The 19745-nt window shown below is 33.9% G+C and overlaps 1 protein-coding gene across 4 annotated transcripts in view; it reads right to left on the reverse strand.

The window, feature by feature from the left end:
* Nucleotides 1–6148: 6148 nt before the first annotated feature.
* LOC110028028 overlaps nucleotides 6149–19745 on the reverse strand; it is a 76508-nt gene continuing 62911 nt past the window's right edge. Inside the window, exons 11-13 of one of the 4 annotated variants that reach the window (XR_002294401.1) lie at nucleotides 10946–11034; nucleotides 9776–9960; nucleotides 6482–6564 (exon numbers count right to left, since the gene is read on the reverse strand). Coding sequence is in view for 1 of the 4 variants with exons in the window: in XM_020729728.1 (XP_020585387.1) it covers nucleotides 6221–6564; nucleotides 10946–11034 (433 nt within the window). In the remaining 3 variants the exon portion in view is untranslated. Of the gene's footprint in view, nucleotides 6565–6606; nucleotides 6796–9775; nucleotides 9961–10945; nucleotides 11035–19745 lie in introns of those variants that run through there. The other 3 variants (XR_002294403.1, XR_002294402.1, XM_020729728.1) reach the window with 3 other exon arrangements.

Raw genomic sequence — 19745 nt, forward strand, 5'->3', positions numbered from 1 at the left:
AAAGAGAGTTTCCTCTGAGACGGAAGCAAATCTTATTAAAGAGAAAAGCGATGAAGTGGATTTAGATGAATCATTATCTATAATTTCTCAAATTTTATTCTTAGATGATTTATGTTGGATTCCAGACGAAGGTGCTACCTATCACATTGGTCCACAGCAATGGAGGTTCTACATGTCTAAGAAGCTTAATAACGATGCAACGATTGTGAGCCACGATCAAGCTTATCATATTATTGGTATAGGAGCATCTTTATTAGGATGCAAGATGGTACTGTAAGAGAGCTGACTGATGTTAAACATGTTCTAGAAATTAAAAAGAATCTGTTGTCATTTGGGGCTTTAGAGTCCAAGGGTTACAAGGTAATTATTGAGACGGAAGTTCTAAGGATATGATGTGGAGCATTTATTTTTATAAAGGGAATTTATCATCATAACATTTACTATCTTTAGAGTATTAGTGACTAGAACGACTGTTGTTGCTAGTGATTTTTTTATGTTATTATGTTGTGGTATATGTGGCTAGCTCATGTTGTAGAAGCTTCACTTTAGATCTTGTCGAAGCAAGGATAGATCAAAGAAGCGAGCACCTGCAAGCTTGATTTCTGTGAACATTGCGAGTTTAACAAGAAGACACAACCATCATTTGGTATTTTCATCCATGGTACAAAGAATATTTTGGAGTATGCTCATACAGATGTTTGAGGCTCGACTAAGATAGCATCATTTAGTAGGTGAAGATACTCTCTTTTATCAATAATCACTCCAAATATGTTTGGATGTACAGCATGAGTGCAAGAGCAAAATGTTGGAGATTTTCATCACTTGGAAGAAGTGAAATGATACTCAGAGTGATAAAAATATTTAGTGTATTAAATCAAATAATGAAGGTGAATCTACATCAAATGCATTCTTACAAGCATATTGGAGAGTTCTGATAGAGAGTCACTTTAATGTTTAAGAGACACCACAAAATAATGGGATGGCAAAGAGGATGAACCAGACTTTGGAAGAGAAAGTTCAGTGTATATAATCTAATGTTTGGTTGGACAGTGAATTGGGTTGAGGCCATAAACTATGCATCTTTTTTACTTAATCACTTTTCTTTTGCAATTATTGAGAAGAACACCCTAAAGGAGATGCAGTCGAGGCACCCTGCTAGAATTATCATAACATTAGACTGTTTTGGTGTCCAACTTAACACCACGTGCAAAATGATAAACTGAAATCACAAGCAAATAAGACAATCTTCACTAGCTCCAGGCATGGATTCAAGAGCTTTAAGCTATAGGATTGGTCAGAAAATGAATATTTTCATTAGAAATGATCTTCCATTCGACAAGGAGAGCTTGTTAAAGTTTCGTATCTCTTAGCAGGTGGAGTTCTGTCAGACCATGAATATGTAGCATAAATAGAAGTTTAATGCAACACCATTTGGCCCACGGAGTTTGTTCAATACTACTCAGATGTCTGATTCACCTACAGTTCAAGAGTTATATATTGCTAGTGTTCAAAAGGAGATGAAAGAGGATAGTGAGGATGAGATTCTTGCTCAGAAATCTATTTCCATGTGCAAGAGTAGGCACCATAATATCTCAATATTAGCTTAGTTGAGGAATCACATTGCATTTGCAATTTCAACCATGGAGACTAAAATTTGTTGACATTACAAAATAGCGATGAAGAGCAGAGAAAGTGATCTTTGAAAAGCAACAATGGATGAAGAGATGGAGTCTTTATTGGAAAAATACTACTTAGATGTTTGTAAAGCTTCCTCCGAAAAGGAAAGTCATTGAATGCAAATGAGGGTATGCAAAGAAGAAAGGTTCTCATGGAGTTGATGTTCAACACAAGGTAAGATTAGTGGCAAAATACTTTGCATAATGAGAAGGGATTAACTATATTTAATTTATTTCCATAATAGTCAAGCATCTCTCATTCTGTGTTCTCTTAGCACTTGTGCACAATATGATCTGATATTAGAGTAATTCGATGTGCGGGTTGTGTTCCTACATGGGGAATTGCGAAGAGGATATTTTTTTGTTACAGTCGCTTGGATATGAAGCATTATTGACTTAGTTTGCAAACTAGACATGTCTTTGTATAATTTGAAGCCGTGAGCAAAACAATGATATAACAAGTTTGATCAATTCATAGGGGGATAAAAGTATACGAGGAGCGAGTATGGTGAGCTTATATAATTTTGTATATATGTTGATAATTATATATACTAGCCAGATCGAGATTAATAGGATGAAGAATCAACTATCTAAACATTTCAAAATGAGGAAATTGAGTAAAGCTCAAAGAACTCTTGGCGTTAAAATTCTCAAGGATAAGGTAGCTAGAAATTTTAGATGTGCTTACAAAGTACCAGTCCAAAAGTTTACCTATTGCAGGAGTTATGGGGAACATCAGAGTTCAAAATTGATTTCCTAGTTAGGCATTCTGAAAAACTACACGATGTTTGATCCCTTCGGGAGGGAGGTACATAGGCAACCATCTTGTTGCAGCTGATTTTTGTGTTTTGGAGTCATTTGTTCATGGAGATTATTATATTAGAGATGTCACTTGTATTAATGGTTTGACTTGTAATTTGTTATTTATTAATTATATGCTCTAATTTTATTCTATTTAAAGGAGGGATTAAGGCCTTGTGGGTGTGTGCATTGTAGCACCAAATTGGCCATCTTTCTTTCTCTTCATATCAATGTCAGTGCAATCTCCTTTTGGATGTAGATCTAATTCACACAAAACCACATAAATTGCTTGTGCTCTATTGTTTGTTTGTTGTATGTTCTCATTTCCACATTATTTTTAAAAACATACAAATCAATATCATACGCAGAACTATTTAAACTAGGTGTAAAGCAAGAAAGCCCCATTTAAATTTTCAACTAACAATATGTTTGTGACTTGAAGCAATAATCCAATTGGTTCAATGACTTATTTTCAAAATCAAAAAGTGATTACATCAGGAAAGTTCACCTAATGTCAAACTTGAGCACAAAAAATATCCACAATAAATGGGACAACATTCTTATTAAGGAATTGCTTCAATGAATTCTAAGATGACTTTTTTTTAAGATGAGATTTATGACGCACAACAAAATTGTCCAAGCAATATGAAATTGAAAGGGGTAGTCGTGTTTAAGAAATTTTGTAAGCAATATGATGCATGACAAAGTTGTAATTCAACACGAAAGTGGTAGCTTTCCAATCTGTTGATGCCATTTTCTCAAGGTATTGAGATGCCAAAAAGATGTGACAAAATAATAAAAATGCAAATGAAGAGTATGGAGTTTATACTAGATAATGATCAACATACTTTGCCGCAAAAAAAAATCTTGCACACATTCATGAAAGAGCCAATAGACATTTTTCAATAGAACTACTAAAGACATGTAGCAGCTGATTAATAAAAATCAACCTTATCTATCAAATTTATAAAAGAGAAGCTGATTTTGATCTCTCTCACATATGCTCAATGTTTTAGTACAAAGACAATCCTCTTCCAAAGAAAAATTATAAGTTCAAAAGAAAGAGAAAAAAATGAAAAATAACTTTGATTCTCTTAATTTGAAATTCAATAAGGTTTGATTCAGCACAAGTAGCAAAATAACACTCCTGGTGTGCAACATTAACCGACTTCTGGAAGTTTAGTGTAGGTCTATCATCTAGTCTAATGCACCATTCTTGATAAGAGAATAATAGCAAATTACTTTATAATTAGACTCATTTTTTAAAAGTAAAAGTAAATAATAAATAATAAAATGGATGCTAAATAACTCAGTGATGTGAAACCTCCTCTAGGTTGGAATTTTGAACACTTTTAATCAAGTTGAAAAAAATATACTTAATAAACCACATTGACAAAAAAAAAAAAAGAAAAGAGGACTACTTCCATAAGAAGGAAAAGTAGGCCCTAATTTCATTTATGTTTCTTTAAATGTCTACAATGACACTTAAAAACTCATCTGTAGGCTATTGGAATTGATGTGTGAATGGCATGCCATGAATGAATAATCTATAAGAGTGGTATTTAATTGAACATTTAGGAGTTTTCTAAGTGTACTTTAAATTAATATAATATATTTAAAATTAGGAGATCGTTTTCTTATGTTTCAATGAACTTCTAACATATTCAAAAATCAGACCTCTTCAACTTATTATATTTAATTTATATTTTTTTTCAAGCAGATTTATCCATCATTTTAAAATATATTATTCATATAAAATTATAGAATTCATTAAAAATTAAATATTTTTATTACATGTTAGAAATTATATGATGATAAAATGAGAATTTTGTCTTAAATTTGCGCAAAGTTCTTGACATATACACATGCAAAACAAAAAAATATAAAAGATATCAAAGTTTTTACATGAAAATTTCAAAAAAAAAAAAAAAAGCTGCTAAAAAAAAATTTAAAAAAAAAAAAAAAAAAAAAAAAGCTGCATTGTAAGCCTAAATGAAAAAAAATCATGTTATAAATGAAGTTATATAATTTCATTCTTCTCTCAATTAGACAAGATAATGAAATAAAATACTCAAATTTGATCTTCTCTAGATATATAAAGCATGAAGTAGTGGAGAAACAATGACAATGGTGGAGTAACGAGGCTCAAGCAATGACATTTGGAAAATGATGACCAAGCAAAACTCAGGCAATACTGATGGTAGTTGATAATTGTGAAATGGACATTTTCTATCAGTGATGATGGTCTGATGATGGTGATGAGCTGATAGGTTGGTGATGATGATAACAAGCATGTAGAAGTAATCAAACCATAATGTTTGTTGGTGGTGGTTATTAGTATTAGACAATGGGCTAAGCTCTACAATTTTTTATACACCCAATCTCTCTCTATTTCAATCTCTTTTTTCCCTTCAAGCTCCAAGTGTCTTTCATTCAACTGAAGAAGATTTGACAACCAAATAATGTACTAAAATTTAGACTTGTGTAAATGTACTAGAGCTTGAAGTAACTGGGAGATAATGATGATGACTAAGGGATAAGGCTCAAATAACAACAATCTAAAGATAATAGTTAGGCAACAGTCTATTGATGATGATGGTTATTAGGTGATGATAGTCACATAATAATAATTGGATGATAATGATTAGATGTAACAGTCAGGCAATGATTATGGTGATAAGACAATAAGGTTCTGACAAAGAAAATTGCCTATAGTAAGTCTTTAGTATTAGACATAGAGCAAAGCATTAGATTTTTTAATAAAACTTCATGCTCTCTCAAAATTTTAATATATTTCTTATATGAAGAATAATACCATTATAAGAGTATTGTTTTGATAAATCTAACCAAAATTTTAAAAAACTTAATTGAATAGCTCATGCTAATTCTCTTTATTATAAATTATTTTTTTTAAAATTAAAATATGTTAATAACATTAAAAAACAAGTACTCTTGTGCTTATTGGATTTCTCTAATCAGGATATCTTTTACTACAAGTATATAAAATTCAAATATAACTTAATCCTTAAATTAAAGCTTTGATATTCCAATCAAACTTCAACTTCTTAATTTTAGCTTACTCATGGCAATCCAATATTGATGTTATTGAGTTGAACTTATCAAGATATTTAATTTGATTATAAATTTGCTAAAATCAATTGATGGATGGTCTTGAATTTGGTACTCGAAGTTTTCAATTAAAAAAATGCATCAAAAATTTTTTTTTATTCGAAATATTTCTTATGAAAGATCTCATTTGATATAACCTTAATTCAATTGATTAATTCTTTCAAGCCAAACTTACTATCTTGTATACGTCGATTTGCTATTTTTCATGAAATATTTCTTAAGAATTCATTATTAATACCACTAATGTTTATCAACTTATCTTAAAATAAATCTTGTAAAATAATCCACGTGAATGCTAAATAGAGACATCCAAAGCACTAACTCTTGGATTCACTTAGTTTTCATGCTGCTAAAATGTGCAATATTTTATGAAAAATATGTAATATTGAATGCCCAAGTTTCCAATTTTGAAGCAATTGTTTCCAATAAAGCAGTTCGTATCACAAAAAGTTAGAACGAATGCAAATAAAACAAATGAAAATGATCATCTGAAAAATGATAAAATAAATAAAAAAATAAACAAGAATCAGGAATAAAATCTCATAAAATTAAGATAATTCAAAATCACGCAAACAAACCACACAAAACTTAAGAAAAAAATTACAGATCAAGTTTTAGAAGGGCCAAAGGTCACCCCAAAGAGATCTGCGTGCCTGGAGATGCAGATCGGGTGTCTCTCTCTTTGTAATCATTATCCGTTCAAAGGCTCCTTCAGATGCATCCCTTTTTACAGATCTGCACACATCTAGTGCAATCCGCTTACCTCTTCGCACTGGTGTGTATAAGATCCTACCCCAACCGCCTCCAAGATCAGCACGACCGTGCTCGTCGTCTTCATCGTTGTAATCTTCATCATTCTTGTGAAACGAAGTGACCTCAGAAACATCTGAAGCATAGGGGATAAGGTCCCGTTCATCATTGGAGAAATCTTCATCCATCTCGGTTTCGATTTGATCCTCTGAAAATAATTGAACATGAGTTTTCAAATTTGTGACACAATGGAGAGAGATTCAAACTTGCCAGCACGACAAGATCACAGCTCATAAACCATCAGATGACTAAGAGGGTTGGCATTATCTTCATTAATATTACTGCGTTTTTTCTCCTAAATGAAATAATCCTCTTCACACGTTTATCTTCCAGTCAAGAGTGTTTTAAGGTTTTTAAGCATAAAAAACACTTCGTTCGTCTACAACATCAAACAATACGAAGATTAAGCTTTATCAACATTCCATAAAATCTTAACCCATTAATTTAGCAAAATAAATTAAGAGAAAAAGGATTGGGAGACAGCTGAGACAAGTAGACGCCCGGATTAAAAAACTCAATTTAACACAAGTTCTATGAATCAAACTCATAGACAATGATACAAATAACATGAAAAATTCATGTATCAAGTGCCAAACCATTTGTAGAACTCTCATGCTACGAGAATCACAAGTTATTCCCATACAAGTCAAACCATCATTGGAAATTTTTTTTAAGAGCATGATAAATGATTAAACGACTAAGTATGCATGAAATTGTGTATGACATTTCTTGAATGATTTTCTTCAAAATAGTAGAAGGTTTTGATCTCACAAATGAAGGCTATATTTAAAATTTAAAATAGATTGAAGATGCAGACATTCCCCTCCTGATAGAAAAAATCTATCCAACTTTGTGGCTGCTAGCCTACTTATACATTTTTAAGCATGACTATTCTCCTACTATATAGGTTAGAAAGTCATACCTATTGCTTCCCTAAAATTCAAGGCGACACCATAAAAAATACCCCTGCCCAATTTTCCAATGTCTAGGATGCCTCTAAGAATTTTCATTACCAATTATTAAAGTTAGCTCTTTTGATATTATGCTCAACTTAAACTAAAGTATTTTGAAGCAATACTGTTGAATGTGTGGTGAGGTGAGGCCATAGCATCTCACACGCTTCTCAAGTTGGCACCATTACAAAAATGTGGCTGAGGCAGCACTCTGTCTTAAATTACACAATAAAACGACTGATTTGCTTTAATTTGAGAAATGGATAATAATTGTTGGCATGCATGCAAAAGAAAATTCAAGTAAACATAGGAAGAGATAAGGGGCTACAAATACACTAATTGAGAAAAGAGGAATGATGGCAATGAAAGAATATAGTTGTTAAAATCAGAATATCCTTATAGTCTGTTCTAAAGTAGAGTAGTTTAATTATACATGCTCAAAAGCAATTCATTTAAAGAGATTTTTGAACATTGTAAGCTACAGAACTTAAAATTCATTATTTAATACTTTTTAAAAATATTCATAATAATTTAAGATAAACAGTAGAAAAAACTTTTTTAGTGGCTTACTTCACTCGGGTAATCACCTCAAACATTAGCTTTTTAAAAACATTGTTATATAACTCCAAGTCTCTTACAAAAATTTTATCTCAACTATGAAAAGCAAGGCCTCTCACGATCAATCTATAGTCCATGATTTAATGGATGCTAATCTAGTACTTCCTATACCAACAGCTGTTCATTTACAATTTATCACACTTCCTAAATGTCTTGACAAATCTACACTTACATTAATGATAAGAATAAGTAGCTCGTGTAGAAACATTAGAAAATTTCAATGTTTTAGAAGCGCACTTTGAAACATGCTTCACAAGGAAACTGAAGCGAAGCTCGTGACGCCCGCTTGGCTTCGTTGAGGCGCGCTTCAATGCGCTGAGGTTAATTTGCAGGTTTATTTTTGTAATTTTTTAAGTTTTTAATTATTGCCACAAACTATTAGAAATTATTTGAAATTTTAATTTGTAGGTTTAACATTTAATATTTGCCTTCAACTTATGCATTATGATACTTTATATTTTATAATTGTTAATGAATGTATTTATACATTAATAATTTTGTATAATCTATTAGCGCTTTGGTTGATAAAAGCAGTGTTTTGTTTTGTATTTTCTGATTTGAAGCAAAAATAAAGCTTTGCACATTGCATTGTGTTTTGCGTGTTTGATAAAACTGCTGCAGAATCCGTATAGGAAACAATGATAACAGTTATTTGCAGCACAATATCAAAAATTAAAAATTCCATTGCTATCAAGTATTAATCATGGCCTTTGCCAATCTTGTAAGTTGACTATTTTCAAACTGCATTGCATATCAATTTTGTTAATTCATTTGCACACTCCTATCATAAATATTAAAAAACCTTCATTCCTATTAGTTTCTTAAGATCAATCAATGTTCTAAAATTTCATTCTGACCTAAAAGTTAAATTTCCATATAATTACATCCCTTCTTATAATCTCTAGTTCAGCAGTTTCTACTACAAAGAAAAGCTGTCTTGCTCAAACCATAGCTGACAGGCTGCCCAAACCATCTTTATAGTTCACTGATAGACATCACCTTCCAAGCCTGTCGCCTGCCTTCACTATAGTGCTGAAAAAGGAGATATATTAGCTACTTCTGGTGATCATTAAATATATCATAGGATATTTTTAGGTACATAATGCCCCATCATGGGAAAGTTGATAAACCAGAGTTCATTTAAGGTCTCAATAGGCAACATACTTTCATGGTTTCACGGTTTGTTCCAATATATTTTAAAATCATCAACCCACATACAACTCGTCCATTTTCCTTGATGTTTGATATATTGATGTCAGCATATTAAAAATCAAACTGTAAAGCATTCACCACAGCATCCATCCCTTGCCACCAGTTTACCAACATAATCCATAGAAAATTATTCCGTTAACTTCCTTCCCATCAAATCTAAGTTATACTAAATTTTGAAAACAAATTGAAAACACTGAGGCTATTTGGTTGCAGGTATTATGAATTCATGTATTTTATACAGAGAGTAAAATAAATGGAGAGTATATTGTGAATACACAGAATAATTTTGTTGTCTGTAAAATAAACATAGAAGAATTGATTTTCGAATCGGTTGGGAGCAAAGTTTAGCCATCTTTACAAATATTATTTTAAAAAAATTAAAATGACCGTTTATCAATATGAGGCAAAAATAGCTCTAATGCAGTTATAATTGTTCATGCCTACTTAAAACGCTTCTATAGTGTCTAAACATACATCCAAATGGAATAATTTAAGATAGGAAGCACTTAAAAACTTCATAAATAAAAAGAAAAATAAAAAAAACAAAAAAAACAAAAAAATAAAAAAAAAGCAAACCTTCAATTTGTTACATGAAGGCCCGTTGGCAAACGCAATGATAGACGGTATAATGAGGGCACAGTGACGTTCGGTGCAGAGTGGGCTACAAAGATGAGGGATGTCTGGTTGATTGCTAAGACCAAGTAAGCTATAACATTTCTAGCAAAGGGAATGGGAAGTTGATGGATTCGGATTGGGCACTGCTGGTAATACCAGAGAAAAACAATCAAAAAGAAGGATGTGAGCATCATATTTTATTTTTGGCCAATTTGGGTGATTTTGAAATACACAATAATGGGACTTCAGGATATTATTAATAGCATCAAATTTTACTTAGGATTGATTTGCTTCAAATAAAACACTAAAAAAATTAAACAATAGAGAAATGCAATACCATACTAGTGCAACGGATCAATAAACCCGCCATAATTATTTTTACTTGACTAAAAAGATTGTCACAAGTGCATAATCCTCGTAGATAGAAAATAATATGTTATGAAAAAAGATAACTTGGGTGAAATTAAAAAACATTAAATGAGGAGACTAAGAGTTTGCGAAGCTTAAAGCAACTTTTTTTGCCAGTACCCAATCACATGATATGATTAACAAATTACATAATTATCAAAAATATGCTTTCAACTTCAAGCAACTAATTGTGACCTAAATAAAATCCTGCATTGCACATGCACCTCCCCAGATTTATTATAATCACATGGGTTGGTAAGAAGCATAGCATTATTTAAGCCTTGGTTGCTTCATTATAACAAGGGAGAAATAAAATTCAAGAATCTTATGAGCCACACTAGTCATTTAAAACCTTTATAATATGGGCTCCTAAATCCTGGAAATGGTTTTCAACCAATAACCCTCTTCGCCAACACATTATAGAAATATCAGCTGCAAACGAGTGGAAAAGCAAGCAAAACATGATATGAACTGATCAAAATGATGTAATAGAATCAAATAATTTTTTTTTCTTTTCTGAACTACACGAAGAGTTGATAAATGCATATTAGACCACAGCGATCACCCCAATTTAGTCGAAAATTTTGCCAATACAAAAAAACATTCAAAACCAATTTTACAATAGACAAATTCAAGCTTATTGTTTGTAAATTAAAATATACGAAAAAAAAAGACGATAATAAAACAAAAATTTTAAATTTGCACAGTCTGCCTATTTATTACCATAATCTATGATAAGATCCTCTGGCTTCCGCTTAGCAAGTTTTTCCTTCAATGTTTCAAACTCCATTCCATCAAGCGGCCAAGCCTCCCTGAAAAAAAAAAAAGAAATAACTAAAAATAAAAGTATTAGAATATCAAGATAATAACGGCTATCCCTAGCCGTTATTAATACGCGGATTTTTTTTTATTTGTTGTTATTTGCTTTATTATTTCTCTTTATTCTATTTTAATTTCTTTCCTATTTCCCTTTATTTTGTTTTTATTTCTTCCCATATGAGTGCCCATTGTAATAGAGTTTATATACTCATATTTCTATCAATAACATATGCATCTCTACTCCAATATTTCAACATAGTATCAAACCCAGGATCTACACTAGATCCTAGCCACCGGCGGCCTTCTCTGCAGGAACTCCTACCTGTCAGCCCTTCCAGGTGAAGTTCGTAGCTGCCTGCCCTCCCTTGCTGCCCCCTACAGTCGCCGACCTCCTTGGCCGCCGCAGGCCTTCTCCCTAAAGGTACAGATTCTCCAGCCAACTATCCCTGCAAATCCTCCCTGCAGTTGTTCTGCGGCTGTTGGTCTCTCCTGCATTTTTCAGAATTACCTATTGTATCCAACAGAGGGCGAACTTTATCTCTTCCAAAAAATTGTAAAAAATGATATATTCCAATTCCTGGCAAGCCTCAACAAAGACCTTGACGATAACTGGGGTTGTATTATTGGTCAGGATCCACTTCCTTCCGCTCACGCTATTTTCATCGAGATCCACTGAGAAGAAAGATGGATACTTATCACAGTCGACACTTTCAACCCTTCAACAAAATTGTCTGTCTTGGTCTCTAATAGTGCTATGCCCTCTCGAGCATGTCATACTACTTGTGATTACTGTCACAAACCCAACCACACTCGTAACAAGTGTTGGAAGCTCCATATAAAACTAGCATACAAATCCTAAGCCCAATCCTCTGTTGTCAAGGGTCTTACTACGACATCAGAGTCTACCACGATTCAACCGGCTCCTACACAGAACATCCCAGAATCCTTCGACTCTCCGAAAAGTCAGGTTGAGCACTTAATCAAGCAACTTGGATTCAATCAGTTCTATGCCGACCCATCGACCTCACACGACCGTCAAGGTACTGTCCCTATGACACTCGTTTCTTTTTCCTCTAATCTGTAGATCATTGATTCAAGCGCCACAGCTAATATAATTGAATGCTTGAAAGCTTTCTCGACATACTATCCATGTTCTGAAAAAGAGACAATCCAAGTTATGGATAACTCCCATAATTCCATTGCTAGTAAAGGGTTTCTTATTCTAACGACCGATCTAACTCTGGAATTTGTGTTACATGTACCACTATTGAAATGTAACATTTTATCTATCAATAAGTTGACACATAACATTGTTGTGTTGCTTATTTTTTTACTAATGTTTCTGTCTTTCTGGATCGTTGTTCATGGAGGATGATTGGAAATGTTAAGCGGATAGCTGGACTCTATTACTTTCAAGAGAAAAGCACAGAGAACGAAGACATACCACTCAGTAGTTGTAGCCTATCTCGAGTCACTGAATGTCATTATGCTGTTGCATTATCGTTTGGCTCATCCTAATTTCCAATATTTAAAATATTTGTATCCATTGATGTTTTCTAATCAAGGTCTTTCTAGTTTCAAGTGTGAGTGGTGTCAGTTAGCCAAACATTATCGGGTTCATTGCCCACCCTTCACTCACACATCTTTCATTTTTTTTTACTCATTCGCAGTGACGTATGGGAACACACTTGCACTGCCAGCTATGCCAATAAACGGCGGTTCCTTTGATTGATGACCACACTCGAATGATATAGGTTTATGTTTTAAAAGACAAATCGGAAGTTGCTCACTTTCCAAACTTCTACACCTTCATTTTGACCCAATTCAAAACTTCATTTCAGGGTCGTGAGTTTTTTAACTCTATTTTAGGTGAATTCTTGGTAAGACATTCTCCACCATAGCTCATGTACGGACACTCAACAAAATCGGGTAGTCGAGAGGGAAAACCAACTGCTCAACGTTGCTCGCTCAATTATGTTTCAATCTAATATCCCGAAAGATTTTTGGAAGGATGTCATATTGATTGTCACCTATCTCATAAATAGAATCCTCTCTAAAATTCACAACTTTCAAACCCCCTTAACTGTCATGATGTCATGATTTCCCGACAATTGGGACTTCTCAACCTTAGATCTCAAAAATTTTGGGTGCACAGTCTTTGTTTAGAACACTGACCTCACTCGGAGTAAACTTGAACCCATATCCATAAAATTCATCTTTCTAAGGTACTTTGTCACTCAAAAAAAGTTATCAAAGTTTTGGTCCTATCATAAACAAAATATATGGGAGTGTTGGCATCTCTGTTTTTAAAGGTATTCCCTATTTTCCTAACTCACCTCAAGTGAAGGGGAGATAGAGTTCTTGGACACTATTCATTATCCTACTCCTATGGATGTTCCGCCCATTATTCCTACCACCTAGGAATCTCCGACTCCTGTTGTTCCATCATCTCCTCCTCCCACTCTCCGTGCTACACTGGGCACATTCGTCCTGATGCCCCTCCTTTAAAGCCAGCTACCACTTTGAAGGACCTTGAAAGCACTACTAGTAACATCCTTGGCACTACTACTACTCTAAATGAGGTAATTTCCTTGAAAAAGGTATGTGAATAGGCATGCTCTCTCCATTCCATGGAAAAATATGTCTTTTTCCGCAGTTTATCGTCGGCCTGTGGAGCATTTGCTCCTGCCCTGACAGAACATCAGATCTCAGCTACTATTGAAGATGCACTGCCAGATCCAGCCTGAAAAACTACAGTAATAGAGGAGATGAATTCCCTTTAGCGAAACCATACATGGGACGTCATAAATATTCCTTGGGGTAAGAAAACAGTGGGATTCCAATAGATTTTAGCATCAAGTTCAACTCAGATGGCTCCTTTGAAAGCAACCGGGCATGATTGATCGTCAAAGGATACTCACAGACCTACGTAGTTCACTATGAGGAGACATTTGCTCAGGCGTCAAAGTTAAACACCATTTGAATCCTATTATCTCTTGCAGTGAATCTGTATAGGCCCTTATTCCAGCTCAATGTTAAGAATGTGTTCCTGAATGAAGATCTTACAGAGGAGGTGTACATGTCTCTTCTTCTTGGCTTTGACTCTACTATCTCCCCAGGGAAAGTGCGTCAGCAGAAAAAATTCCTCTATAAACTAAAGCAATCCCCACTTGTCTGGTTTGACAAGTTCACAAAATTTTTAGTGGGTCATAGTTTTACTCAATCTCAATCAGAACAACTCTCTTCTTTCATCATTCATTCAATGATCATGTTGTTATTCTTATCGTCTATGTCAATGATATTGTGCTCAAAGAAAATGATCTATCGACATTGGAGTCTTTGAAAGACATTCTAGGTACGTCCTTTGAAAGACAAGTCTTTGAAAGACATTCTAGGTACGTCCTTTGAAATGAAGGACTTGGGATCCCTCTGATACTCCTTTGAAAGACATTCTTAGACATGGAAGTTTCTTGGTCATCTCGGGGCATTTGTCTGTTTCAGAGAAAATCTGAGATTTATCTATTAACAGAGAATAATTTGCTTTTGTGCAAACCGGTGGTTGTACCAATGGATCCTAATGAAAAATTATCTAATGTTCCCAATGTAGTTCCTGTTAACAAAATCACTACTAGGAATTTGTGGGGAAACTCATCTATCTCGCCCATACAAGCCCTGACATATGTCTTGTGGTTGGTATATTAAGTTAATTCATGCATGAACCCTATGAGCATCATCCCCACGCTGTCCACCAGATCTTCCACTATTTAAAAGGCATACTTGGCTCAAGTTTGTTTTTTTCGCGCCACATCTCGTTCTATTGTTGTTTATACAAATGTTGATTGGGTTGGATTGATCCATGATCGGCGATTTACATTCGGGTACTGCTCATTTGTGTGGGACAATCTTGTTATATGGAAAAGCAAAAAGCAGTCAGTGGTTGCCCGGAACAGTGTTGAAGCTGAATTCATATTCACGTCCTTTGAGATTTGTGAAGCTCTCTGGTAACGCATCATATGCTCTACGAACTATGTATGCCAACCTCTGGCCCTCTGCAGTTGTTTTGTGATAATAAGGTCGGCATTAGAACCGCCCACAACCCGGTCCCGCATGATCGTACCAAACACGTGGAGATTGACAGCCACTTCATCGAGGAAGAACATTACTCCGGAAAATTTGCATTCCTTTTGTTCCATCCAGTGGCCAACTAGTTGATATTCTCACTAAAAATCTTCCTCGGCCACTGTTCGATGACTTCAAATTCAAGTTGAACATGATTGACATCTAAGCTTCAACTTGAGGGGGAACATTAGAATATTAAAATAATAATGGCTATCTCTTGCCGCTATTAATATGTGATTTTTCTTTTATTTGTTGTTATTTGCTTTCCTATTGCCGTTTATTCTATTTTAATTTATTTTCTATTTTCTTTATTTTGTTTTTATTTTTTTCCTTATAAGTGCCCCTTGTAATAGGTTTTATATACCCCTCTTCTATCAATAAGATATGTTGTTCTACTCCATTATTTCAACAAAATGAAAAGCCAATAAAAAATTATCATTACTTTTCTAAAAAGTAAAAAAATAGACTGAGATATGTATTTATTTCCGTGGGAAACAATAAGGCTTTTCAATTCTTTAAGGTCATTAAACTACGTACTAAAAACTATCTAAACCACATTCTGCAGTTACTAGAGTAAAATCAATAGGTTGACATACAGCTACCTGTCATGCCATCCACAAGAAGCTTGCAAAACGATTTATTCCCATATCAAGGCAAACGGAAAGGTTCTATAATATTCATATGAAATTTTGTATGAATGGATGACATTATAGTCCAATCAAGGGGTTATAAAAGTTTGAGAATGTTAATATTCATATAAAATCTTGTATGTATGAATGACTGCTCAAATAACGGGAATGTAAGCAAAAGCGACCAGATTGTTCTTGAACTATTATCTATATTATTTATGTTTATGCCTGAAAATCTGAAAAAGCCAAAGAGCCCTAATTGATCAATAAATAACGCGCATCTAGTCCAAAAAGATCCATCTACAAGTGAGGTCATTCAGAACCATTTAGCAATTCAGAAGATAAAAAAGCCAGTAGAAGACCATAAAGCTAAGAGGAAATAATATCTATATATTTTTCAAAGTAGTTACAGACTTACAGTGGAAAATTAATTGCAAAACCATTGAAACAAACATATTTCAAGATAGTTCATATCTGCAGTTAAAAAATAGTTAAAGCTGCATCAGCTCGATACACTGTTCAAAATTATGTCACAAACCGAAGTTTCGAGTGGAATCACCTTAGAAAATAAGGAAAAAAATTCAATCTGATTTTATAAGATTTGAGTAAAAAAATTCAAGGAACAGCTCGCAAAATAACATTATTAATTTCAATTTGACAAGCAACATGAAGTCAATCATCAGCACCATCAGCCTTAATAATTTGCGGTCAATATTATGAACTTCATCCTCTAGCCATCCCTATAAGTGTTGTATGGGTAAAAGATATTTTCTGCAAGTCTATTTGCACAGCCATATTACCTATGATCTACCATTTTTTTCTTCCAAATCCATCAACATTAATTTTAACTACTATTTTATCCGGGGGCATCTTCTATCTTTTTTTTGTGCTAGTCAAAATACAGCTCTATTTTCGACTATTAAATTCAATAGAAATTATTACCACAACTAATAATTTCTTAATTCATTCTTTGTCAATTTTACCAAACATCTAACATTCTCAGTTTACCACTGAAGAAATGTCGAGAAACTATATTCACATACTCCTTCATTTTCAAATTAAAACATTTCTGCTTATTATATAGGGAAAAAGTTGGGCAAACCTAGTGAAGACTATTACAACTAATCAAATACAAAACAAACAAACAAGGAAGGAAAGACATACAACATAATAAGAAAAGAATAAAAAAAAGGTTGAAATAGGAAACTCTCTCCAATAACTTCCACCAATTGAACCTGTGAGACCTATATGGCCGACGATCTAGGCCGCCTAACAAGTGCATAAATCCACACTTTCCTTCAAGTTGGGTCATAGATGTTGTAAAGACCTATTTGGTATTCAAATGGAGATAGAGATTTGGTGAAGACATCAGCGGCTTGAGGAAGAGTTGGCATGTAGATTAAGGAGCTATTTGGTTTGCTGAAAATGAAATGCAACATAAAAGGTTTGCAAAGTATTATGATTACAATGTATTTGAAATAATTTCTAGTTTGGTTCACTATAAAATAAAAGTAAAACTTTATAATTTTTTATTTGGTTTAAAATAAATTGAAAACAATGTATTTCAACATACATTTTTTTGTGAGGCGGTGTCGGGTGACCAGAGGACAGAGACGTCGGTAGGCCAGCGATGGCCACATGCTGGAGGGGGCAGTGAGCCTGCAAGAGCATGGCCGGCGGCAGCGACTGAAGCTCAGCTATGGCAAAGTACTGCAGGAGAACGCGGCGGCGGCGGCAGAGGAGGAGGTTGGTGGCCGGTAGCTGGCAGCAACGGGGGCCGACCGAAGGTGATGGTGGAGACCAGCATCTTGTTTATAACATTTTACATAAATGGTATAATTCAAATTCAATCAAATCGATCAAATTCTAAATTCAATCAAAATGAACTACGGTGTAAAGCCTAAATTCATTCGTACTTTACATTGTATTTGTAATTCTCATAAAACAAATAATTTTCTCAAATCTTTGTTACAGTACACCACAAATTCACTCAACCAAATAACCCTTAAGTGAATAAGCCATCGTTGACCTTTTCTGAAATACAATGTCTAACAATCTCAATATTTTTGGTCATGTCATGATGCACGGGACTCTTTGCAATACTAATGACGGCTTGGCTGTGACAAAACATCTTTATGGGATCGATCATGAAGTATCTCAACTCATTTAGTAAATTTTGGATCCACATTCCTTCACACTTCCAAAGAAAATGCCCAAAAAGTGACTTTTTTGAATTGGATGTAACAACTAGATTCATAATCTTGGCAAACTTGTCAAACCAAGCCTGTCGAGATTGTTTGAGGCCAAAAAGTGACTTTTTTAGTTTTAAAACTAGATTTTGTTTGAGCCAATTTTCAACCCCGATGGGATCTCCATATAGACTTCTTCCTAATGATCTCCAATCAAAATGCAATCTTGATATCAAGTTGATTTAGTTCTCTGTTTTTGTTCACTGCCAAAGAAAAAATTCTTACAATGTTTAGTTTAGCCACTGATGCAAATGTCGCTTGATAGTCTACTCCATAAGACTGAGTGATAACTTTGTCCACCAACCAAGCTTTGAACTTCTTAATGTTGCCATCTTCTTTACACTCGACATCGAACACCCATTTGTACCCAACTAGTTTTTTTTTATCTAGAGGAAGCTTTTTAAAAGTCCATATGCCAATTAGAACCATATTAGATACTAAAAATTTATAAGGTGATGATAACTTCAAATAGACAAAATACTACTGAGATAGGATAATTAGTGAAATTTTCTCCGTCTTCTCCACTGCATTCCACCCAACATTGGAACTTCAAAAATGTAGATTTAGGTTTGGTTGTGAATAGTCACGTGGTTGCATATTATCGTTATCCAACTAAATGGATTTCTTTCTCCTAGTGTATACACGAAGTTTCTTATGCATTTTCTTGTTGTCAATCTCAGGTTGGCTAGCCTCATGTGGTGGAACATGAAAGATAAAATGGTTAAAGGGAAGTAGAATATGTTTGGTGACTCTAATTCAGTGCGGACATCCAGAGTAGTGTCTCAAATCTGATATTCCAACGCTCTCCCCATGAATTACAAATTTGGTATGGTAGGAATGTTTTTTAAAGAATGGAATACCCATGGAGTTAATATATTTTTTTTAATTAATGGAAGAATAGCACTTGTAACCCTTTTTGTTAGAAGCATAACCAAGGAAGATACATTTGATGGATTTTGGGTCAAGTTTTGCATGGTTTGGTTGGTGAATAGGAACAAAAGAGAAAACCATATTTTTTAAGAGAAAGATTGAATGAGAATGCTCATAAGGGTATGTTTCTGGCAAAACATGAAGCGTAGGTTTAAATCCAAGGATCCTGCTTGACATTCTATGAATGGGATAGATAGTTGTTAGCACTGTATCTCCCAAGAAACTTTTTGGGACTTTGAGAAAAAAATTATAGACCTAGATACCTCTAGAAGATGTTTATTCTTCCTCTCAACTATCTCATTTTGTTGTTAAGTCTCAAAACAGGAACTCACATATGATATCATTATTTGCAAGTTAGGGTCCAAGGGATCGAGTTGAAGTATTCATTTGCATTATCAATTTTGAAAATCAAAATTTTGCATTGGAAATGGGTATAAATCATATCAAGAAAGGATTGAAAGATTTGTGTAGTTTAATCTTTCTGTTTCATGAGAAATATTCACATGATCATCAATGAATGATACAAACAATTTGGCTCCATTGACAATTTTCAATTTGGATGGTCCCCAAATATCACTATAAATGATAGAGAAAAGATGTGAGAGTTTGTACTGAGACAAGATATACACAACGAATATGCTCAGCCAATTGACAGGTTTCACACGATGAAATTTTGATATTTTATTAATAAAGAGATTAGGGCAAATTTTCGTAGCAGTGCAAAATTGGGATAATCCAGATGATAATGTTATGATAAAACTTGACTTTCAATAAACT

Source organism: Phalaenopsis equestris, unplaced genomic scaffold, assembly GCF_001263595.1.
Source record: "Phalaenopsis equestris unplaced genomic scaffold, ASM126359v1 Scaffold000483, whole genome shotgun sequence".
Classification (NCBI taxonomy): Eukaryota; Viridiplantae; Streptophyta; class Magnoliopsida; order Asparagales; family Orchidaceae; genus Phalaenopsis; species Phalaenopsis equestris.